Source organism: Lineus longissimus, chromosome 1 (assembly GCF_910592395.1).
Source record: "Lineus longissimus chromosome 1, tnLinLong1.2, whole genome shotgun sequence".
In the NCBI taxonomy this organism is placed as follows: domain Eukaryota; kingdom Metazoa; phylum Nemertea; class Pilidiophora; order Heteronemertea; family Lineidae; genus Lineus; species Lineus longissimus.
In genome coordinates, this window is record NC_088308.1 from 8,882,593 (window position 1) to 8,906,835 (window position 24,243).

The following is a 24,243-nucleotide window of genomic DNA, read 5'->3' on the forward strand; positions in this document are numbered from 1 at the left end:
TCAACAAGTAGGACATCTGGCATTCTATTCAAAGGAAAACCCTGTAACAGCTGATAAGGTCTACAACTGGAATGAAATCGATCATGATCGTAATCGAGAATACTGCATGGTAATCAATTTTGGAATAATGTATTCTATACAAAAAATGCCATAAATTCATTTCCCCGGATTCAATCTTAAACATCTGTCAATGATATGAAATGGGTGTTTTAGGTTAAGTACACGGAGTGTATCGAAATGATTGTAAACAAACACAAGAATAACAGACTGACAGAAGTGAAAACAGAAGCGGTGTTTACTTTTTATATGATTTTTTTCAGATGAGCCTAAATGACACCAGGAGATAATGGAAGTAATTTATGTACTAAGAAACTTTTTAAAACTCTTGAAAAGCTGTCCGCCCCTCGAGGTGCCATTTCAAACAAGCCGACGCAACACATTCAAAACGGGTCCGGGAAAACACATGGAGGATAGCCAAACCATTCGAGATTATAAAATTTGCAATCTTTACCTTATCAGTGACTGTCTGAATGTACCTCAGACATTCTTGGTCCGACGGGAATTGCGTCACGTGTTTGACCATCCACTTGACGACCTTGACATGACCTTTCCTGAAGGCTGCCATCAAACATGAGACCTTGCGATTGTCTTGACTATCAATATCGGCACCAGTGCTGACTAAGAGCTGGACTACATCCAAGTGACCACCTGGAAATAAGGAGACGAGAAATCAAAGTCTTGTTAACTGTTGGATGAAAATTTCCGAGCTGATCAATTATATCACTTGGTACTTTTCAGACTACAAAATGACAATGGCAAATGCTCTGTAGAATAGTACAATGAAGGTGTGAGACAGCCCAGGAGAAATTGCTTCATTCACAGACACATTATTTAGAGTGATGCATCTGAGGCAAAAGTCGGAAGCTTTTTTCATAATTAGCACTTCAAGTACTCAAATGTCCCTGAATCAGCACCCACTTGCACTAAATGCCTCTAAAATGCTCATTTTTGGTCCAATTTTTGAAATTTGAACATCCACAGGGAGTTGGGACAAAGATCTTTCCATTCCAGCCATCAAATTTTAGCATTTAGTAAGAGGAGAAAGTCCGAAATCTGCCTAAACTGGAAACTTTGTCATCCCTGCTTTTATTAATGATGGTTAGAATGTGACAAATGAAGGAGCTAAAAAACCCTCATGTTAACATCTGTAACAACCACATCTGATTATCAATAGCATCGCAACAGCTACAAGCGTGCTACCTACCATTGCATGCAAGCCAAAGAGGCGAATTCCCCTTCTTGTTCTTCACGTCGACCGCTGCGCCCCTGGACAACAAGAGCTCAACGAACCGGTAATGACCCTTATCAGCAGCGATGGTGAGGGCGGTGTCTCTTGACGATGGGACTGGAGGTGCGTTCACATCGGCTCCCTTGTCCAGCAACACTCGGCCAACCTCAACATAGCCACCAGAGGCTGCCTCCATCAACGGTGTCAAACCAGTCTGAAAATAAACGGGAGAATATTTTGTTATTTTATTGGTGATAGATTTATTGATGAATTGAATCATTTGGTACCCATGACCTGCAGGGCGGCACATGACCTCTATTGCGTCACTGACGCTAAGAGTGGTACATGCACTTTTTTTTATTGTTGCACCAATATCCGAACCAATGACACCACATAAGTGTCACCAGAAATATAGAAACAGGGCTTTTCTTTACCAAAGACTAATTATCATGACTTTCATCTACGAATGCCATAGACTCAACTCTTTGGATACTCCGAGCACAACGTTAATAAAGAAATTAGAGGAAACATTAAAGATCTAGGTCAGCAAAGTAGATTTCAAATGTTGCACCAGTATCAGAACCAATGACGTAAGTGTCACTAGATATACTGAAACAGAGCTTTTCTTTACCAAAGACCAATAATCATGACTTTCATATAGGAATGCCATAGACTCAACTCTTTGGATACTCCGAGAACAATGTTGATACAGTAATTAGAGGAAACATTGAAAATCTAGGTCAGCAAAGTAGATTTCAAATGTTGCACATGTAACAGAACCAATGACACAAGTGTCACTAGACACACTGAAACAGAGCTTTTCTTTACCAAAGACTAATTATCATGACTTTCATATAGGAATGCCATAGACTCAACTCTTTGGATACTCCGAGGACAATGTTGATACAGTAATTAGAGGAAACATTGAAAATCTAGGTCAGCAAAGTAGATTTCAAATGTTGCACATGTAACAGAACCAATGACACAAGTGTCACTAGACACACTGAAACAGAGCTTTTCTTTACCAAAGACTAATTATCATGACTTTCATATAGGAATGCCATAGACTCAACTCTTTGGATACTCCGAGGACAATGTTGATACAGTAATTAGAGGAAACATTGAAAATCTAGGTCAGCAAAGTAGATTTCAAATGTTGCACATGTAACAGAACCAATGACACAAGTGTCACATGACACACTGAAACAGAGCTTTTCTTTACCAAAGACTAATTATCATGACTTTCATATACGAATGCCATAGACTCAACTCTTTGGATACTTTCTCGAGATTCTACACCAACATCTTTGTAGTGACCGGATGTAAGATTCCTCTCACTTATACTTTACACTTACTTTCGCCCTATGTTCTATGTTTGCTTTCCTATCGACGAGTAGGCTGACGACTTCGTGTCGTCCCTGGAAACACGCAAGCGTCAAGGCAGTGTTGCGATTGGTCTCGATCTGGGCGTTGATATCACTTCCCATGTCAAGGAGGAGTTTCACAGCGGCGGTGTGTCCGTTCATAGCAGCCAACATCAAGGGAGAGATGCCAAGCTTGCTACCAGTCCTAAAGAAAGAAATGTTAGAATACGATATTACGCACCCTGATGTTACCCAGTGTTAGGTATATTGATGCAGGTAAACCTACAACCATCATCACCTTTTGACTCGCTCGTGACACGAAAATATATCATTGGGAAGCCAGGGATCACCAGCATTACACCAAACTGGTGTATTTCCAGAGCATGTAAGATAGTCTGCCGCAAGCATTCTGCAATTAATACCATCCTTATAAAGTGACAATGACTTTATGTCTTGTATTTTGATTTTGGGGGTTGAAAACAGCAATGAGGATCCTTGTTTACTGAATACTTCTGCCTTGACATAGCTAGAAAGCAACTCCCTCCTCAAATTGACAAACCTACGCTAAGTTGATTTCATGAAAAACGCTACCTTCACTGTTTGTTAAACTATCCTCCCCTCACCATTTGGAAAAGCTGAATGAAACGCCAAGATCTCCGAAGGATTCGCACTACTGTATCCATACACTGATGACAACAATTTTGACTGGAATGCAGGCAAGCTCAATTATTAGGACCAATGCTACGCCCAGGCTACCAGGACACTCACCTCGAGTTGATCTCTGCTCCATGACTCAACAACAGTTTGATGATATTGACGTATCCCCCGGACGCTGCTAGACTCAGTGGCGTGTAATCGGAGACATTCCTGTGCTCCTTGCTCGCACCTCTTGCAAGCAAAAGCTCGACAACCTAAAACAAGAATGAATGTGTTAAAACCGAAGAACCTGCGTTCCACCATGACTTGCCTCCCTGGCCTAGGTACTCTAGTGTCTTCTTGGTCCCCTGTCTTTGGAATCCACCACAAGCTACTCATATTTCAACTTAAGAGGGAACTTTCTGCCAAATGTGCCATGGAGACACATGGTACAAGAAGTCTCACCCTCAGTCTCATTTAAAGGATATTGCAATCAGAGTACCGCAACTTCACAGACAATTTCTTTGCAACATTCTGTGTTGTGAATAATTTCTATTTTTCCATTAGACACATCCCCTTCAGCCACCTACCTCAATTCTGCCTCCAGAACATGCTAAAGACAGCGGGGTGTCCTTGGTCCGTTCCGACTGCGCCTCAATGTCCGCCCCATGATCTAATAGGATTTCTACCACATCGGCATGGCCGGCAGTTGCAGCTAAGATCAACGGTGTAAAGCCTGCAAACAAAAGAAAATCCACAATTAGCATCAGATGCTCTGGCAAAAACATCTCTCAGTTTGAGTAGTAGCAGTATAAAGTTGGTAGTAGCAAATGGTCCTTTCAACTTGGTGCAAGGTGTACTTAACAAATGAAAATACCTAAGTCAAGATCATGAGAAGGGCTACAGAAGCCATTTTATTCGACAAAATACTCTAAAGTTGAACTGGCTTCATTCAAAAAGTCGGGAGCACCTTGGGAACACAACACTAGCTATCAAAGAAACACATCAATGGTCCAGGCAATAAGAAAATTATAAATTTCCAAGTCAAACCCTGGAGAAACAATTGCCTAACTTGTCAAGAATCGAGTTGGTCTTTTTTATTCTTACCACGCTGGCCTGTCCCGAGAAGGAGCAAGTTTCTCAATGAAGTTTAAAAAACTGCTTCCAATGAGTTTTCATTGAAATTCAATCTTTTCAGAGGCAAGCTTACCTTTTTTGTCACGATGTTCAATGTCCGCCCCTCTTGACAACAGCAGCTGGACAAGCTCAGCATGGCCGCCGGCACAAGCCAACGTCAACGCCGTATCATGATTACTCTCAGTCTCCGCATCCAGATCAATGGCGGGGTGGAACACTGGCGGCGAGATCTGTGGCGGGGTGGTCGCCGCCATGGTTAATGCGGCTGGCACAAGTCCCGGGTCCATGCCACTGACGAGATGGTTGGTCGGCGGTGTTGGCTGTAATCCGCATTGCAGTTGCGGCTTCGGTTTAGACTTTTTCTTCTTTGGAAACATTGGCTGGGAGGAGGTGGTTTGACTTGGTCGCTGGGCCTGAAAGGAAAAGTGAAATGTTCAGATTTCAGAGAAGACTCATCCGGCTATTTTACCACAACTGCCTTATTTTGCTTGCCATGACAGAGAGCGCCACTACGAGGGACCTGGTTTTATATTGCATTTCAAGTATCGTGGTGAGCCAGGAATTTCAGTGATTTGAAAGCCACAATGGTTCATCCACTCCGAGTCCTGGCAATAGGAAATTATATCCAACCACTGCTCTGACAATATCCCGAGGTCAACTTGAAACTTCTCACGTTCACCAACACAGAAGATTATTACTGCTCATGAAAAGATTTGACATGACTTAACCAATTTTTGTTTCATACAATGGGCACCTTCTATCAGAGAGTACTCTTTTACTCTTGGTCTCGTAAAATCATTTCAGGGGAGAAAGGAACAAGACCTTACACCAAGAAGCTGTCCAGCATACCACAAACAAATGTCATAAATTCTTGAAGTAAATGCATGCAATTATAAAATAACCTAAATTCAAAGCTTTCTTTGCAGGCAAACTTAGAATTCTCACCAGCCTTTAAATAAAGTTTTCAGAGATTGATGTTGAATTTGGTGATAAATCTCAAAATTTTGCGAGCATAGGTTTCAGAAATCATCTCATTCCTAGTAGCAAGCTTAATCCCCTCCCCGGCCACACACACCAGAGCTATTTCAGGGATGCAAGGCACTAAACAGACATTCTAAACTAGTCAAAAGCAGGAGAAGATCACTCTACAACCCAAAAGAAAAACCTTAATCATTTTATACCGAAAAGGCGTTTAATGCCCAACACCAAGCAATTGCACAGCCAGAAATTCATGAGGAAAGATGAGACTTTTACCTGGAAATTTTTAAAGTATGAATTCAAGTTAAGTTAAATGACGATGAGTGATCTAATCTAACCATTCAGAGCTACAGCCGAAGTTAAGAGGAAGGAGGTGGAACTGGTGGTATGTTAAATGAACTGTACATAACAAAACGACTACATGTTCAAATCAACTGAAGCTACATGTATGCAGGGGTGGACAATTACCAAACAGTGCAATACCATTTTATATTTTGACTATAATCTCATTCATTTTGAACCCATAAAAAAACACAACAAGCAAGTTTCAGTTACACAGGTACTTCATCACATTCACCAAACCGCTGTTAGCTGGTGAACTGTGCCATCCCACATTTAAAATTTGATTCACTCAGTTCATTGAGGAAATAAAAATTTGCACTTATTAACCCTTTTGCTGCGGATGAGAGCAGATCGGCCACCAAAATCAAAATGGATGCCCAGCGGCAATTTGTTCCACTCAATTCTCTCTACTAGTTGAAACGTGTGGATGTACACCAATCAGTAACCCAACTAAAATCTCCAGTGTGCGGCTGTACATCGGTCTGCGACTAGCCACTTAAAATATTCTTCCGACGCGTTTTAGACTAAACAGGCATAAACCAGCAAAAATTGCTAATGCTAAGTTCGACTCTAGCAAGCTGAATAAAAAAATTGGGTTTGTGCAGCGAAAGGGCTACTAATCCAAATCCAATGCATAAATGAAATTGTAACCGACACCGATTGTCAACCCCTGACCATCAGGTGATATTAGAGAATATTATGAGAAGGTAGCAGACAATTTGAAGGAATAATCAATGAGGATTTGGTCAAATAGAAGGTGAGATTTACCGGAAAAGCGTCCAATTCTAGATCAGTCATCATGTCATCGTGTGTCATCTACAACATAATAAAATCATAAGATTGTCTTTTGCCAACATCTAAAATAGGTCATCAGTTTTATTTCGACACTCAACACTTTCATTTAATACTGCTACGTCAGTGCTTCCAAGAATTACAAGATGACAAATGTTTCTTAAAGGCTTTAAACACAAAGACAAAGAGTTTTGGCAAGTTGAATGTTTTCTATCACATCCTCAGTTTGTCTCGTTGAGATTGAAATTTCATTAAAGCACAATTCAGGTATTTTTCGTATATTGATCCTCAGAATCGACCACATTCAGAAACAATTCGATAGAACACACATTTTACACAACTCTTAATAATGTTACATATCGACTTCTCCAGCCGAGTACAAAGATGTCACACTGTCACAAGTCACGAGTCACATAGTGTACACAGAAGTCACACTGTCACATGTTACGATTCACGTGTAAATGTGAAGAATAATCAAGTCATTTCCAAATCCAATGTTCAGGCTTCATGTGTGTCACTTCGAATACCAATTTTGTTACACGACTTCTATGTAAACCATTACTTCTAACCACTTGTAACTTCTATGTAAAGCACAACTTCTGTGTAGTCTGTGACTCATATGTAAACAACACAACTTCTATGTAAACTATGACTTCCATGTAAACTCTGCCTAAAGTGTAGGTGCACAACCACTGAGAAGAGTTGGGTAAAGGTAACACCAACAGACTCAGTTTATTGCTGTACCGGACATGGTGAAAGTTATACTTAGCGATGAGCAAAGACAGCTCTAAGCAGACTGCAGGGTTACAAATATTACAACAAACAGTAGCACAACAGACAACCAAAACAGATAGTACATAGAACATCAATAATCAATGTACAGTCAATGATAAACTGTACAAGGAAACTTGTGAATGTGAGTGACATACATGGATGCCCCATTTGGAGTAACAAGGTATTTATAGTCAAGTACTACTATTAAGTGCTAATCTTATACTGCAATTTAAACCGTACTGTACTGTCTCAAAGTGTGCTTCACATTCATTCACCAGCGTTATTCACAAGATATTTATGTAGAAACCCAAGGAGCACAAATGCTGTGCTACAATTTGCCATTTTAGGCCAGTTGGAAGGGAGGGAATGGCACTGACAGAGTCTCAAATCCATGATGTTCCGAATACAAGCCAGACCCATGATGTTCCGAACACAAGCCAGACGCTCTTCTACTGTGCTACCCCGCGATGCGTTACGACAACTCTTGCAGAGTTACAATGACAGTGATTTCAGGCCAGGTGAAAGTCCTGCGTGGCCTTCTGATCACACCCAGGACCTTCTGATCACAAGTCCGACACTCTTCTACAGTGCTACCCCGGGATGCGTTACGATATGACAGCTCTTGCAGAGTTACAGCAACAGTGATTTCAGGCCAGATGAAAGTACCACGTGGCCTTCTGATCACACCCAGCACTTTCTGATCACAAGTCCGACACTCTTCTACTGTGCTACCCCACGATGTGTTATGATATGACAGCTCTTGCAGAGTTACAACAACAGTGATTTCAGGCCAGATGAAAGTACCGCATGGCCTTCTGATCACACCCAGGACCTTCTGATCACAAGTCCGACACTCTTCTACTGTGCCACCCCGCGATGCGTTATGATATGACAACTCTTGCAGAGTTACAACAACAGTGATTTCAGGCCAGGTGAAAGTAACATGTGGCATGGCCAAGCCTCAGACCCAGGACCTTCTGATCATAATTCCAACACTCTTTCAATGTGCCACCACATACAATAGGACAGCTCTTGCAAAGTTACAACAACACTGGATGGCCCTTTCCTTCACTGATTGACAAAGATCATTGATGAACGCAAGTACTATCTGTCTAAGTCACCTGCTGCGTTACTTAAGACACGGAGACAACTGAAAACACACGACACTCACCGGTGACTGCGGTTGATGTTGCAGACGCTGTTGCTGTTGCACGACCTGCTGCTGTTCCTGCTGCAGCTTCAACTGCTGCAGTTGCTGTTGAAGAATCTGCTGCGCCTGCTGCTGTGTTTTTAGTTGCTGTTGCACAGTGAAGTAGTTGTGCTGGGAGTTGACGCCTGTCTGGGAGGTTGTCACAGTGTTTGTGTATTGGGTTGTTATCATGGGCGTCTGCTGCAGATTCATGTTCCCGACCTAGAACGAAGAATGGACGGAAAAGTCAAATAGCTGAATACCATGAACCACCAAATTTTTGTAGGTGTTTTATTTTTGCAGTTTTTGGCAATAAAAATATTTTTTGACAGTAAAAACCAAGAGAACTTTCAGCATCAGCCAATTGTGAAAATTAATAGGCGTGACAATTCTATGGTTTACAGTATAGAAATGATACCACATTAGTCATTATTCACAAACATAAGACAATCTACAAGGAGACGAATTAGTGCTGCTAACATCTCTCACTGAAAACAATCTAATTTTACCTCTTATTGGTACCCACGAACATTTAACAATCTAAGATAACGATTTCAACTTCTATTATAGATTGGCAGTTAGACCAGTCATGAATGATATCATACATATATTAGTAAGGTTGCAAGTTCTCTATAGAATCCAATAGTTTCATCTCACATTAGAAAAGTTAAGTGTTAGGTTGTCCCGTAAGTGTAAAATGTTAATCATATCCATCAAATACAAAAGCAAAACGTTAACTTAAAAGATTAAAACACGTTCATTACAGTTCATGCTTCAGTGCACAGCAAGTCATTGTGATGTATGCAAATTCTCCGCAAGAAATAAAATGAAATGAAAAGCAGCACTTCCTTCTCAGCAGGACACATGCACCATTTTTATGCATCGACCAGGAAGTGTCTTCAAAAATCATACCCGACTGCGGTCTAATCATCCTCCAATCATATAGACAATGCTCGAGTGCCTCATATCAATGTTGGCAGTGAAGACAACCATGCAATCGGAAGTTATCCCCCAAGTGTTTAACCCTCCACAATAACTTTCACACAGATTTCTGTCCAAACGATATCTTTGTTTTTGGTTTGAAGCATTTTAAAGAAGACAATTCAAGAGAACCACAGTAATACATGTAATTCCCATCATGGAAATTCCACATTTTTCCCATTCCACAGAGAAGACCCGTGATGATTACCCCCCTTCTACAACAGCAATGGAAATCAGCTTGTAGTCGTGTTATCAAGATGACATGAAGCCCACTCCTTTATTGAAAATAATTCCCATTCAGCTATTCTATAGAGGCAACGTGTCTTCAAGGGCAGTTAAATAGTTATACTGAGAATTAAGTTGACCAGCGTTATAACAAGAAGAAATAGTATTTATGTACACTAATGGTCACTATTGTAGCTAAGAAGTGGTAGGTTATACAGAACTGCGCATCATCCCCACACCAAACAAACCCACCCCTCATGTATACGATTCGCACAAAGCCATGCAGAGTGTGTAGGAAATGAAATAAATTCACGCAAACGCAACTGAAAATGTGTGTCACAGCAATCATAGCGAGGTAAAATCCAGAGGTCCAAGCTACCAGGTGATTCACGTGCTTCTTCCAACCATGTCAGGTATCAGGGGCCAGTGAAAGTGACTATTGGAGTCTTGGGATAGGGAAGGGATACTGGTTACCAAGTTTTAATACGTCAATCATTACTTGTCTTTTGGTCTTATAAGTAATAAACTATGAAACCCAAGTCCTATGCAGAATGGCCAACATGTCGTGTCACAGGTCGAAATCACATATGAGCCCCTCAACAGACCATAATGTTCCATACATAGTTATTTCATTATACATGTACAAACATTCATGTTTGATGAAGTAATGGAATAGCCATATTTCCTAATGGTAACGAGCTAGCCATAGTTTCTAAAGTCTACAAGCCAGTGTAAAACTATTATGCTACAGAACCTACTGTACTCATTACCAAGAGTTGACATCATCAAGGATTGTCAAAACACCACTCTCTCTCGTTACTGCTGGACAGAAGTCTATCTCAACGAAGAGGAATGAGTTCCTTATTTCATGTCTCTAAAGTAGGGGTGGGAAGACTCTAAAGTCCATTGGGAGTTAAAGCTAATAAAACAGCAGTTAGCTTAGCTCAGATGACAAGTGGTGGGTGATTGAAGCTGACATTACCACTGATTGTCAAAACTAGATGTTGCTGTTCAGAAGTCTCTCTCCAAGAGTTACAAACATACTTGTCTAAAATTTGGGTGGGTACAATTTACAAGTCTATGAAGGGTTCAAGCCAGTAGAAAGGCGATTAGCACGCACTACCACTCACCACACATGACAGAGAGGTTAGGGTTAGAATGTAGCTTGTAGCTCTGGAAAGGATCAACGAGATGTATGGTCCCTACCTGCTGCGAGCCGACCATATTCAATTGTTGAATGTTGAGATTTGGTGCCTGAAAGTTGAATGTCGTGGCCGGTTGGAGGTTAGTAAAGTTGGTCTGTGGCGGCACAGTGAAGTTGATCTGCTGCGTACTGAAGGCAGTATGATGCTGGCCAAGACTCGGATGTTGGACCCCGACCGTGTTCACCAAGTTGATGGTTGGCAGAGGCGGATTACTCACCGGACCCATCTGTGGCAGGGTGCCAAATAAATTTTTCTGACTGGCCTCGATTGTTGCTGTTGTTTGGGTCAGACCTGAAACAATAATTGAAAACATTACGTTACACTGGACCATGCAAAATTTTTGTACTCGGTAACTTCAATGGCATCAAAAGATTTTTAGAAATGGGACTGTGCGTGGGAGAACTTCAGCAATGGTGATTGCATGTTCAATCAAAAGACAAATATAGAATCTCCACACTACAGAACAGAAGTGCAGGAATGTCTTGTCTTCACCTTCTTTTAGCCGAATTCAAACTTCGACGTGCTGGGGCTTTGTATTGTAGTCCTGCAGTGGGGCGGAAATCAATGAAATGGCCAGGGCCATTGTGCTCACCTCATGTGGAGGAAAGATGGATAAAGAGCATGGTATTGTGTCATGTAGTGTTAGGTTTGATGTAGGTCCAAGCAATTACAATTTCCCCAAAATGGCCAATTTACAGTACATTCGACCTCTGTGACCTTGAAAAGTAGGTCAAATCAAAGAAGACCCGGGTGACACACTGAATGGTTGTTAGAATTAGATGTACCTATGATATAAAATTGGTGCCAATCGGGCAAGTCATTACTAGGAATAATAGCATTTTGATGAATTTAGGATTTGGCCCCCTCCCTGGAGGCCAAACGGCAAATCAGATCGCACCAAACTTCGGTACCTGAGATCACCTGACCAAGGGGTACATGTGTACTTAATTTGTGATCAATAGTCATTGCAGTTAAGAAACGTGCCATAGTTACGGCCTGACGGCGAATTTACGTCATTTGACCTCTGTGACCTTGACAAGAAGGTCAAATTGAAAACCTGTGTGACATATACTGATTGGTGGTTAGATGTACCCATGATATCAAATTGGTGGCAATCGGGCAAGAAGTTAAGGAATAATCACATTTTTAAGGTTTTTGGATTTTGCCCCCTGGTGGTCAAGTGGTGAATCATATTGGACCAAACTTTGGTCCCTGAGATCACCTGACTAAGGGGTAAATGTGTAACAAATTTGGTATCAATAGTCATTGCAGTTTAGAAACGTGCCATCGTTACATCCTAACGGCCAATTTACACCATTTGACCTCTGTGACCTTGAAAAGGAGGTCAAATCAAAAACCCGGAGGATATATGATGCACCTTTGCTAGAAGTACCTACCATATTTTTTTCAAAATTTCCCGACTACTATTAAGGGAGATATTGCACATTTTCACTTTTAACGTTTGGCCCCCTGGTGGACAAACCATGAAACGAATCAGACCGAAACTTGGTCTCCAAGGTGTCATTACATAAGGGTACATGTGTACCAAGTTTCAACTCAATAGCTCTAACAGTTACGAAACGTGCCCTGCTAACGGACGACGGACGAAGACGGACGACGACGACGACGACGACGACGACGACGACGGACGACGGACGCCACGGTATGGGATAAGCTCACCTCTGCTAAGAGGTGAGCTAAAAACGTGGACAGCAATACTTGCGCTGATGGTCGCCTGTCAAGTTATCTTTCCGGCCTCTACAGCAGACAATTTTCACTAAGTTCACAAGCATCTCATGCTTTATATTTTTTAATTGGCTATTCCAGAATTTCTCGCACTTACCAGCACCCATATTGGCAATATCGCCTAGCGTTTCATGCAGCGTCATGGCCGGCGCGGCCACCATGAGCCCTTGCTGCTGCAGATACTCCTCATCCTGCTGTAGATACTCCTCATCCTGCTGAGTCATCGCCAGCCCATCACTAGTCGCTTCTCCACCATCGCCATCGGTCCTGCTCGGCAACCCCAACTCCTCCTGGTCTAAATCCGTATCACTCTCCCCATCGGGCATATCAGGGAGGCTACCCATATCCTGATCTAGGGAATTTTTCTTATTTTTCGTCTCCACGTCGGCCGTGATTCCACTATCCGTGGAACTGTTCGTACTCTGACTAACACAAGTACCAACAACTTTCAAACACCCGTCAAATTGTTCATCGGGAATGCCGGCAAGCAACGCTTCAACCTGCGGTGACGACCATTGGTGGTTTTTGGCAGACATGGGGTTGAGTTGCAGCTTTTGGATCTGCTGCGCCAGCAATAGGTCCTCTGACTCGATCGAATCGTCCAACTGGGGTGTGAAGGGCTGGACCTGGTCTGGGCGCTGTTGGGCACTCAGCAAGAATTGAGCTTGAGCTTTCTCCTTCAGTTCCCTTTCTACCTTCTGGAGCTCTTCTAGTATCTGCTGCTTCTTCAGTATCTGTTCCTCCCGTGTCGTATTGAGAAGTTCCGCCTTTTTCATCATTTTGTTTATAAATGCTTCCAAGCGCTCGGACGCTTTCATATCGGTCTGGTCATCTAAATCAAACGACAACGGCGATCCCGTATCCTGGTAGTTTTTCTCATAATCATATGAACTACTGATGCTACAGGTGTCGCCCTCTGATTGCACGCTGATCTTGCTTTGGCTGTCCGCCTCTGTTAGTTTGGCTTTGGCTCGGGCGAATGACTTCTGCATGTTCTGACGGATCTGGTCCGTGGTCTTCCCAGCGAGGTTGAAGTCTTTCAGCGTCACTTGCCCTGGACTGTGAGGTAAAGCTGAAAGATACACGAAAATTAATCATCAACATAGTTTTTTTTTACATTTCAAATGACTCCCATGTTGCATGCACATTTCGTTGTCTCGCCCAAACCACAACTCCCAACACAGTTTTCCCCCACATTTTAGATCCGCCCTCTCAGTGTTTGGCAAGACAATCAATACCTCTGGTTTGGTATCAATTCCTCAAACCAAAGGACACTTCAACAAACTTTCAAGATCACAGCCAAGGGCTTAGATACTCACAAATTTGTTTGTTTGGCATGAACATATTAGCACTACTTGTAGTAATACAGTTTGGATCTGTCATTTCCCACAAAACCACAGCTGCCAGCTCCAGTTTGTTATAAATTCCTAACACCAAACTTCACTTCAACAAACTTTCAAATAGTTTTTCTCAGCAGATTTTTTACTAAAAGGTAATATTTCAAAGGTCACAGTCAAGGGCAAGATACTCACAAGTTGGTATGTTTGGCATGAACATATTAGCACAACTTGTCGTAATACAGTTTGGATCCTGGGGTGGGACGACGTTGTTTAGGCCCTGCATCGGTACCCTCGGCAGCTCGTTCAGGTGACTATCCGCTGGAGTGAAGGCCAGCTCATTGTTCGGGCAAGGAGCGAACACACTACCGGGGAAGTCGAGGAGCAGGTTGACGACATCCGTGTGGCCACCCTTGGCAGCCTCGATCAGCATGGTGGAACCATCCTGCAAGGAAGAGGACGATTTAGTGCTTGGATTATAAAATCAGGTAAGCATTTTCTGAACAACAGAAAATTCCTTTCGGGTCAAACTTTGATCTGTTCGGACAAAGGTCTATGTGGATCAACTACAGCAACATCTTAATTTTGCATCTTTTCATAACAATCAATTCACAAAACTCAGTGCCGCACGGAGAAAATCGAATGGAAGGTATTGCTATAGGGGAGCTAAATAACGCCAACCCAAAGATGCAATTTCATTAAAACCGCAAAGAGAAAATCGAATGGGAGGTATTGCTATAGGGTAGCTAAATAACGCCACCTCAAAGTCCCCATTTCATTAAAACCGCAAACTATAATCTTCAAAACACTAGATCTTGTATTCAATACAAGAATTCAGCAGGCAGACGTTACTCTACAAATATCAACGGCAAGACTTTTTCCTTTTTCGAAGAGAAACTTTTGATCTAGCTTTCAGGTCATCAATGACTTACCTTGAGACGGTGGGCAGGGTTGCCCTTGTTCTGCAGCAAGTGCTCCACGACGGGCAGGTGTCCGCCAGCACAAGCAAGAGATAGCACAGTATGATCGTTGGTGGAGGTCGTCCTGTTCACACCAGCACCTGGAAAAAAACAACAAATGGTCAGAGAGTTGGATATGCAATCATAAACGGATCAATACACCTCACTCTTTTTCATATTTGCCCGAGTCACTCCTACATTGACCATAATTCTCCTGCCAGGAGTTGTGAACCGTTCATGGTTCATTAGGGCACAGCATTTGATGTTTTAGGGTACTTTGGGGGGGGGGCAAAAAAGGAATTTATCTGTTACAAGCTCCTTTCCTCTATCACTTGTCTTTATTTTCTGCACCACTCACCCTTGCTGATGAGGAATTGCACAGTGCAGAGATGACCAGCTCTGGCAGCCTTCATGAGCGGTGTCCTGCCACCCTCCGATTCGTGCTCAAGGTTGGCACCGTGTTCCAGCAGCACTCGCGCCACTTCGGTGTGGCCGTTCTCGCAAGCATACGTCAGGGCAGTATCGCCAGTTCCGGTCTGGGCATGCACGTTGGCTCCTGGATACGAGCAAAATATCGATTAGTTCACGCTGAGAATGCATGCACATTTTGGCGTATCCACTGCATGAAAATACTTTTTGGGAGGAACGAAAAGAAATTCTGTAAACCCATAAAATTTGCATTTGTTTGGAATCCTGTAAACATGGTAAAACTGTAAACAAATTTTAAGTGGCGTTTTATTTTGATACACTATACAAATAACCTCAATTCGCAAAAAAATCACGAAAAGACATAGTTTGATTGGGAAATGAAACTTGTACTTTTAGTTTATAGCAACTTGTACCAAGTTACTTACAGTTTTTAATATTAGCAGACAAATTTTGTCATATGTAAGGCCTACATTAGCCATCACAAACTGAAAACGTCCTCACCTGACTTGAGCAAGTATCTAACCAGATCGAGGTGTCCTTCCTGGGCGGCCTCCATGAGCGGAGTACTGCAGCCGAGCTCGATGTCAGCGCCAGCCTTGATGAGAAAGTCAGAGACCTCAAGGAAGCCACCGCAGCACGCAAGGGTAAGGGCTGTCTCCTGGGTTTCCTCTGTCTGCGCGTTGATGTCAGCTCCTAAGAAATTATTGAAGATAAATTGATTTATAGATCCATGAATCGGGACTACACTCTCCAAATCATGCATGAATAAGGGCAAGTGAACAGTAGTTATCCCTTCCTGAGCCAAAGTAATGTAATGTAACATGCAAATTTTTGGAAAATAGAAATAGACAGAGAGATTTAATAGAAGAAGCTGCCCTTACAACCACACAGGTTTGATGAATATTTTAAAAGTTTTCACCCTACCCGATTCGGCCAAAGTGCCGTAGGTTTGGCCTACACTTTAGCTCCAATCTGCCGGTCTCAATTTTTGTGCAGAGACCTGCCAGGTCTGTGTTTTTTCCTTAAACACAGTATTTCTGAGATTTCAAGCTCACGAAAAATAATACCAGTACTTTTAAGGCAAGGTTTTCTACAGCACTTTTGAACTGACCTGGGTCTGTCTGATTATCACGACGACAGTCTCAACAGGGGTACTAAAAAGTATCAAGCAGCTGCAGCTAACTCGGCACTTACTTCAGCTTGATCCGTGAAGGACGAAGCAGCAACCAGACCAGGACTCAAACCCATGACCCTTGGACTGAGAGCCAGACACCCTAAACCAGGAAGCCACTTTGCTCCACACCATCCAACACTGTAGCATTTACACAGAAAACTGCTGGCTCCATGAGCCCAGGATTACCTTGTGACGACATACCATGGGCTAGGAGCAGGGCAACCATCTCCTCATGTCCTTCCCTGGCAGCTTCCATCAGCGGCGTGTAGCCCTCGTCGTTCACCTCTTCCAGGTTGGCACCACGCTCGATGAGCAGGTTTGCAAGTTCAACGTGGCCACCACAGGCTGCCAGAGTCAGGGGTGACTCGAAGCTATCTGCTGGCATGTTCACCTTGAATCGAAAATACAATGTTTTTGAACAACAAGAGATGCGGGATGAGGATGATTATAAGATCTGCTCTTTGGAATGGCTACAACAATTGAAGCATCTCGTAGCTATAAATACAATAGACTGTCCGCATTCAGTTCAGAAGCATTGATGGGCCTTAAACCAACTGAAAGGTAGAGTAATCTAATCACGGTCTATTCTGTTGTCTCACGGTCTATTCTGTTGTCGAGGCCTATGTTTTTCCTGTTTCCGTCTCAAGAGTACCAACAAAACACTTCATTTTGTTTGGTGTGCACTCTTGCCTGAAGAGATTGTTCCAATACATTTGGGTACCAAAAGCGTTTATCCTTCAGCGAGTTGAAACCACGATTGCCTGATTATGAGCCTGGTGCTACAGCCTCCAGGGGAATATGAATACACAGGAGGTTGACCAGTCTTTCAGATCACTAACAGGTCATTACCTGTGCTCCACTGTCAAGCAGGAGCCTCGCTACTTCCACGTGGCCATCCATCGAAGCCTCCATCAACGCCGTGTGCATCTCGTCAGTCTTGTGCTCCTGGTCGGCGCCTGCTTCAAGCAAGAACTTCACCATCTCGAGGTGGCCTGAAATTTTAAATACAGAAGTTGAAATGTCATTCTTTAACACGTATAATCCGTTCCCAGGGAACAAGTGAATGGGTGCTGCCCAATAGGGCCCGGGGTCACCTCTATCTGTAGTACTAATGCAGTGCACCACATGAACTTCTAGGGCTCCCCTGTCTGGCAAATGGTGCCAGTCTGGTGTTGTGCATAAACTCTATTGCAGTCGGGGACTTGAGTTTACATGTACGTCAACACCAACTAACACTATAACGCTCACAATATACAAATATCTCCAAAAGGAATTTCAGGCCAGCTAAGTTGAACACTTATGACTCCGATTTAACAATCATATTTTTGAATTCTATTCACGGAGCATGGGAGGCTCTCAATACTGCAATCTAACTTGCATATTTCTTGTTCTTGCACAATCGAGGATATTTCACAAAATGTCCTGCCATCCCTTTAGATCATTGGTCATCACCAAGTCGGGTTTTTTCTAAATTACTTTTGTGCCAATATCAGGAGCGACCACATCAGAAAATTGGAGCAGTCATTCTTACTTATTTCCCCACTTGTGCTGTAAATCGTAAATTACCTTTGTAACAAGCAAGCGTGAGAGCGCTCTCCTTGAATTCGTTTGAATGTGTGTTGATGCCAGCACCAGACTCGAGCAGAATCTTGGCCACGCCAACGTGGCCAGCACTGGCAGCTTCCATCAGAGGAGTGTGCCCGTTCTCGTTATGCTCCTCCACGTTGGCCCCTGCCTTGATCAGGACGCGCACAACATCAGCGTATCCACCACATGCGGCGTAGTGGAGGGGGGTGTTGCCTGGAATATCCAATAAGGTAGCATGAGCCGAGCAATCAAAAATATCTTAAACAGATCTGTTTTTATAATGAAATGAGTAAACAAGAAAAGATGTTTGTTATCATCGTCCTTATAATAATCATGGTATTCAATGACTGCACTTCCCCAAATTCCGAAGTCAATCGCTTATCTTTAGTGGTGTACCAGTTGTCCATACAGCAGAGGAACTGGCAGAATTCACATCCAAGTGCTGAAGGGTGGCATGGTTTGGTGGGTAAGGTATTATTGGACTGTGAAACCAAAAGTCCTGGGGTTCGTTTATTACCAGATACTTCAAATTGTTGGTGACCTTAGGCACTTTCCATTGCCACAAGCTGATGACGCAAAACAGGTATTCCTCCTTTTCTGCAACCTAGACCAGGGGCAAGAACCTCAACATGACCGTCTCCTCGTTGGCAGACGACAGGGACACCAGGCCAATTAGCCCAACTGGTGACAAAATGGAGTGGTACCAGCAAAATGCTCAAAGCAAGAGAAAACACAGCAGGCTCAAAGTGTGAAAAGGTCTTACCTGCAGACGACTGAGCATTCACGTCTGCTCCATGGGCAATGAGAAGAGTGACAATATCAACAAATCCGCCGCTCGCTGCTTCCATCAATGGCGTACAATCACCTTTGATGCCTCGGTCTTCAACATTTGCCCTCATCGCCAGCAGAACCTAGAAAGATATTAATTTTATCATCAATCAGCCCTTACTTTTAACACGTAATCCTCTCTTTGGATTAAGGTACGCCCACATGAATCGAGGTAAAGAAAGAAGGCAAGGATTTCAAAGTATACAACTTATTTTCCACTCTCACTCCGAGTATATTATAAAATCTAAGCCTATATCACTAACAGAGTTCCTCTGAACTTCTGTAAAATGACAAATTTGGAATTAGCAAGAATTAAAAAATTTCAATTCATTGATTTATATTTAGGTGTATTTTTAAGAAAGAATTTCCTCTTGTTTTTTTTTTCCTTTTTTTTCTATTTTCCCGAATCGTGTGTACTTGCGAAATCTGTGCAAATAAAACGTCTGCTGAGATTTTACGGTATACAGTACCAAAAGACAACAAGTCATCAATTTAATTCAGGAAATATTTACCTGTGCCAGCTCATAATATCCAGCAGAGCAGGCCAGGGAGAGCAGACTGTCACCCTCTTCAGTAGTCTCATGAACGCTACGACCTTCATCCAATAGCTTCCTCACAGCCCCAATGTCACCATCGCTACAAGCCTCCGCAAGCGAACGCCTGAAAAAATAAAGAATATGGCAACACTTGCACGATTTTGTGGAAATATTCAAGTCATTCAATACTGATAACCATTGCATCATATATTTTATCTTATCTGCAAAAGGCATGGGCTGATGTCGTGATGACAGCGATACCTTGGACAGCCTGGCTTGGCGGCGAATGTCTCCAATAGTGAAGTGTGCATGATTTCGTAAGGAAAACTGTAGGCATTACTGAGCCCACTCTGGCGTGCCGCCCACAGGCTCTGGTCACAGTAGTCAGTATTCCAAGACATTTCTAAGTTGCAAAATGCAACATCGCATTCAGGAGCAACTATAAACTCACCCTTCTTGACCGTTTTGTCCCTGCTGTTCTGCCCTCATCCTGGTCAGGGCCGCGGCGGCTTCGTCCAGGGCACAGCTGACGGAGGATGTCAGCCGCCGTAGCACATCAGGATCAGCAAATGCCTTGCCATCAGAAGTTGAGAGTTTGCCAATGCCTGAAAAAGATATAACAAAAGAGATATGACATCAGAAGCAATACAAGAGATATTTGTCAAAATCCTAAACAACATAAACAGAAGCCAAGAGATGCATAAGTCAAACTTAAAGTTGATAATTTTCCAATCCGAAAGAGACAATACAAAAGAGATGTCAAAATCCTTTTAGACATAACAGAAGCTATGAGATATGTCGACTTGTAGTTGATTTGCCTATACCTGAAAGAGATGAAACACAAGAGACGTGAATCTGGCTGAATGCGAGAAAAGACGTATGACTTTGAGGGAGTTGGCATGATAAGTTTTTAGCCATGACAACGGTTTTGGTGCAGATATATCAGAAACTACGTCAGTTGTTTCAACGTCAAAAGTCCTGGTAATCAGAACCTTGCCCTACATTGTGTGCAGCTACTAGCTAGCGTATCAACTAGCAAATACAGATCAAGCCAGCTTCCTCATCCATTATTGCTGATCTAGTAACAGCAGTGCGTCATGTATGAAGGGGAGGAGCAAAACAACCTCATAGGTTACTGCCATGAGTCTCATCACCAATATGCATTGTTACCTTGGTAATATCATGTGTGTCATAATACCCTGATAACCCAATGATACACATGATAAGGCGATGAGCAAAGAAGAATTATATAGAAGATCAATGCGGTGCATGACGCTACATGTAATGCAATGTTGGTGTGAAAATACATTTTTGGTTCCTGTCATGAAGACTAGGTCATTATCAAGGAATTCACAAAAACCAGTAGCGTCACCAGGAAAGTTATCACCGTGGCAACTGGATCATGAAAGTTACATGTATCACCACGGCAACTGGACCATAGCAATGAACTGACAACTGATTACTTAGAACTATGTTTTCATATTTTATATCATCCTTTTTTTAAGGAATAGGAAGTCATATTGAACTGGAGGTATTGACTGTCTCACCGAACACGCGAGGGTGGAGCTAAAATGGAGACCAATACCATCTTGCCTTTTGGGTGAAGTGGCAGCTCTCCATCCATCTGATTCTGAACTCTTTCTCCATCAGATCAGTAATACCAAGAAGGGATGAATATTATATAAGCACCACGTATTAACTTTAATATTGCCTTTATTGAGACATACATGTGGGGTCAAGGTCAAAAGCTATGGCCATAGAATAACTGTAGATCGTGATCTTTTTTCATGAAAGTCCGAATGAGTCATCAGCATCTGACTTAGTAATGTAGTTGAAGGTTACATGCCAAGGTCAAGGTCATAGGTCATAATGCCACATACATCTGACACATGATTCTTCAAAGTGTCTGTGGCCACTAGAACTGAAATGTGATCATTCGGATTGGCTCAACTAGGGTAGGCTTTAAATTACATGGTGTTTGCAATATTTAGGGATGTCAGCTGCAGGCCCAAGTGGCACCATTTGAAACGTGCCGGTCACCATCAGGGAAAACACTGGTCTTGCATTAAACCTTGGCTAGAGAAAGCATCATGAATATGATCCTCCCACCTAAGCTAGTGGATGCCACTTGCTTACAGTCACAGTAACAGAAGTACTTAAGTCGAATAAGGAGTTAACTGTTATTCGATGAGAGACATGATCACACAGAAAATAATATAACAAATGTAGGTATTGATTGAAATGACTGATCAATATAGAATGCAAAGGCGATACAATTGACTAAATGGTAAAGGTTTTCCGAAAATAAGTTATCAAAAGCAAAGAGTGAACAATTGAAGATAATGCACATTAGAGTGTCAATCTAGGAGAATCTAGGACCGGATGTAGACCGAGTTTATCTTTATACTTTTGCCAGGGATGCAGATCAGTTCAGGAAGTTATGTCCTGGGATCAAATAATCAGTAAATAAATAAACACCCCAAAGCTTGTTCACTTCTTCCCATCGCAAATCCCACCTTTCAAAAAGCCTTTTTAGTTTCTGGCTGGCTTTCGATGGTAGGGATTTAATTTACATAATGATAATATCGTCACGCAAAAACTTGCAAGTTCTCATCTAACAAAATTCAATCGAACCCCGAACTGCCTCCTTACTTCCTCTTCTTCTTCAGCGTTCGCACTGCACTTGGAGGTGATTTACTCCAGGGAGTATTCCTCCTCCAAGGCAGGTTGAGCGCTTTTGACTACTGTCAATTGAGGATAAAGTGTTGGAATCGTCACCTACCAGCAGCTTCTAGGAGCGCCTCCAGCCTGGCTTGGGTCTCTGGATCAACTGATCGCAGATCGGTCCCTTCCATGCCCGCCTCCGTTTCTGACCGCAGCAAGAAACGCGAGGTATCCAAACCAGGGTCACTGTCATCGGGATCTTCTTGGTCAAGAATAAACGATTCAACCTGCAACCAAAACCAGAGAAATTTGGTAATTTTTAAGCTTAACTTCTAGTGTCATCCTTATATGCGTACAGTGCATACATGTATTTTTATCTGAATCTGATTTTTTTAACTACTGCGAATGTGGAGCAATAACCTTACTGCTTACTTACTGTTCAGTGGGTTCAGTGCCTCACCTGAGACGTTATTTTTATTCAGCTAGTGCACTGATAAGATTAGCCAATAGTACAAACAACACAGGAAAAAATATAATTTGTATTCCATCCATGTTAAAATAATTCCAGCACCAAAAAGTCTTGTCTGGCCAGGCCAAGAGTTTTTTTCAATTTATTCACAACTTGGTCGATGTGATGAAACTGACAATGAAAGATGATTCACACTAATAAGCTTTCTTCCATCAACAAAATCAAAATCGTCAGCAAGTGATAAGTGCTCCCAATCTTGCCCTGCCCTGGTTAGTGGTTGTCATTATATGTCAAATCAACGCCTTGCCAAGTGAAGAAAAATATCCAAATGCCAGAATGGTCAATCGATCTGCTTGAGTTGAGATGTACCCTAATATACGACACTTAAGATAAGAAGTTCAGAGTTGGCCAGGAAGTGGTGACGGTACGGTGTCTAAACCGTACTGTCGCCATTCAAAGCCGACTTCTTAAGTGTCGTATTAGGTTCTTTGGCGTAGAATCTTTGCCCGTTTCAGGCGTGTGGGAAATGGCAATGTAAACTATTAGACGAATTCGAAGAAGTTTGTTTTGGCGCTGACAAGTCATGCGTTTCACCTTGAACAAAGGATCGCCGTGTCTCTAGGCATTGTCTGAAGTTGGCTTAGGCCTTCTGACGTGTTCTGAGTGTGCGCATTTGATTTGTTTTTTGAACGATTCGTCTCTTCAAAAAGGCCTATTCCCGAATGATGATGGCAGATCAAATGCATCCCAAACACACCATAATGACACTTCTTTCTTATTCTGAATGAACACAGCAGCAAAAATTCAATATGCTACAAATAAAGCAAGTTAGTAGGCTACATCATCATACATAACATGTAAGTACAGCGATGCACAGAGATAGATTCCAGACCAGTGTTGGCTGTGCACTGAAAACGCAGTGCATTTTGTATAGAAAAGCATGTGCTGAAATGGCAGCCATGCACTGCATGAAATCGATCTTGACGGACATTTTACGTTTACTTTCTCGGCTCAAAACCGACATCATTACGGCACGTCAAGGGATTATAATCAAACGTCTTACCTCGGACACTTCTTCTTCCTCACTAGCAGACAAATCCGTGATGAACTGTTGCGGAATAGGGGGTGAAATCGGGGCTTTTTCAGCCAGTTTTGGCGACGACGGTGCAATGCCTAAGGTCGCATGACCAACCTCCACATTCAGACCGTCGCCCTCTTTTTCTGAAACGGATTTTTGCACAACATTCTGCATTTTTAGAAATTATAGATACATCTGTAACTGACGTCCGTGCTATTAGGTCTTTCATTTAGTGATGAGCCATCAAATTTGACAATTTTCCACATTATTAGTTGCCACCTAATCCGCCATTACAAAAGTCTTCATCACGATACCCGGATGTAACCGAGTGCGCATAGTCGTACCAATGCGCAACGAAAGGCATTGGAATGTTCGCGTACATTATGTACATGGTGAATTACTAAATAATTAACTTTTCTTATTATCAAATAATGATAATAACGTATTTAGATGATGGTTCCAAACTCACGGAAGTAACAGTACAATCAATTCGAGTTGAGGCACTGTCACAAAGTAACTTTGGGC

General features: G+C 42.4%; 1 protein-coding gene across 6 annotated transcripts in view; it reads right to left on the bottom strand.

Annotated features, from left to right (window-relative positions):
* The window catches only part of LOC135487889 (ankyrin repeat domain-containing protein 17-like), a 45,266-nt gene extending 21,255 nt beyond the window's left edge, over positions 1 to 24,011 (bottom strand). For 2 of the 6 annotated variants that reach the window (XM_064772108.1, XM_064772079.1), the window contains exons 1-22: positions 23,704 to 24,011; positions 22,290 to 22,458; positions 19,959 to 20,112; positions 19,484 to 19,631; positions 18,907 to 19,054; positions 18,123 to 18,356; positions 17,406 to 17,548; positions 16,743 to 16,947; positions 15,884 to 16,075; positions 15,312 to 15,509; positions 14,927 to 15,054; positions 14,190 to 14,439; positions 12,755 to 13,729; positions 10,913 to 11,202; positions 8,483 to 8,722; positions 6,514 to 6,561; positions 4,499 to 4,838; positions 3,879 to 4,024; positions 3,421 to 3,563; positions 2,644 to 2,857; positions 1,265 to 1,502; positions 512 to 708 (exon numbers count right to left, since the gene is read on the bottom strand). In XM_064772108.1, the coding sequence (XP_064628178.1) occupies positions 512 to 708; positions 1,265 to 1,502; positions 2,644 to 2,857; positions 3,421 to 3,563; positions 3,879 to 4,024; positions 4,499 to 4,838; positions 6,514 to 6,561; positions 8,483 to 8,722; positions 10,913 to 11,202; positions 12,755 to 13,729; positions 14,190 to 14,439; positions 14,927 to 15,054; positions 15,312 to 15,509; positions 15,884 to 16,075; positions 16,743 to 16,947; positions 17,406 to 17,548; positions 18,123 to 18,356; positions 18,907 to 19,054; positions 19,484 to 19,631; positions 19,959 to 20,112; positions 22,290 to 22,458; positions 23,704 to 23,892 (4,989 nt within the window). In that variant the 5' untranslated portion in view covers positions 23,893 to 24,011. Of the gene's footprint in view, positions 1 to 511; positions 709 to 1,264; positions 1,503 to 2,643; positions 2,858 to 3,420; positions 3,564 to 3,878; positions 4,025 to 4,498; positions 4,839 to 6,513; positions 6,562 to 8,482; positions 8,723 to 10,912; positions 11,203 to 12,754; positions 13,730 to 14,189; positions 14,440 to 14,926; positions 15,055 to 15,311; positions 15,510 to 15,883; positions 16,076 to 16,576; positions 16,594 to 16,742; positions 16,948 to 17,405; positions 17,549 to 18,122; positions 18,357 to 18,906; positions 19,055 to 19,483; positions 19,632 to 19,958; positions 20,113 to 22,289; positions 22,459 to 23,703 lie in introns of those variants that run through there. The other 4 variants (XM_064772088.1, XM_064772118.1, XM_064772097.1 and 1 more) reach the window with 4 other exon arrangements.
* Between the last annotated feature and the right edge of the window lie 232 nt (positions 24,012 to 24,243).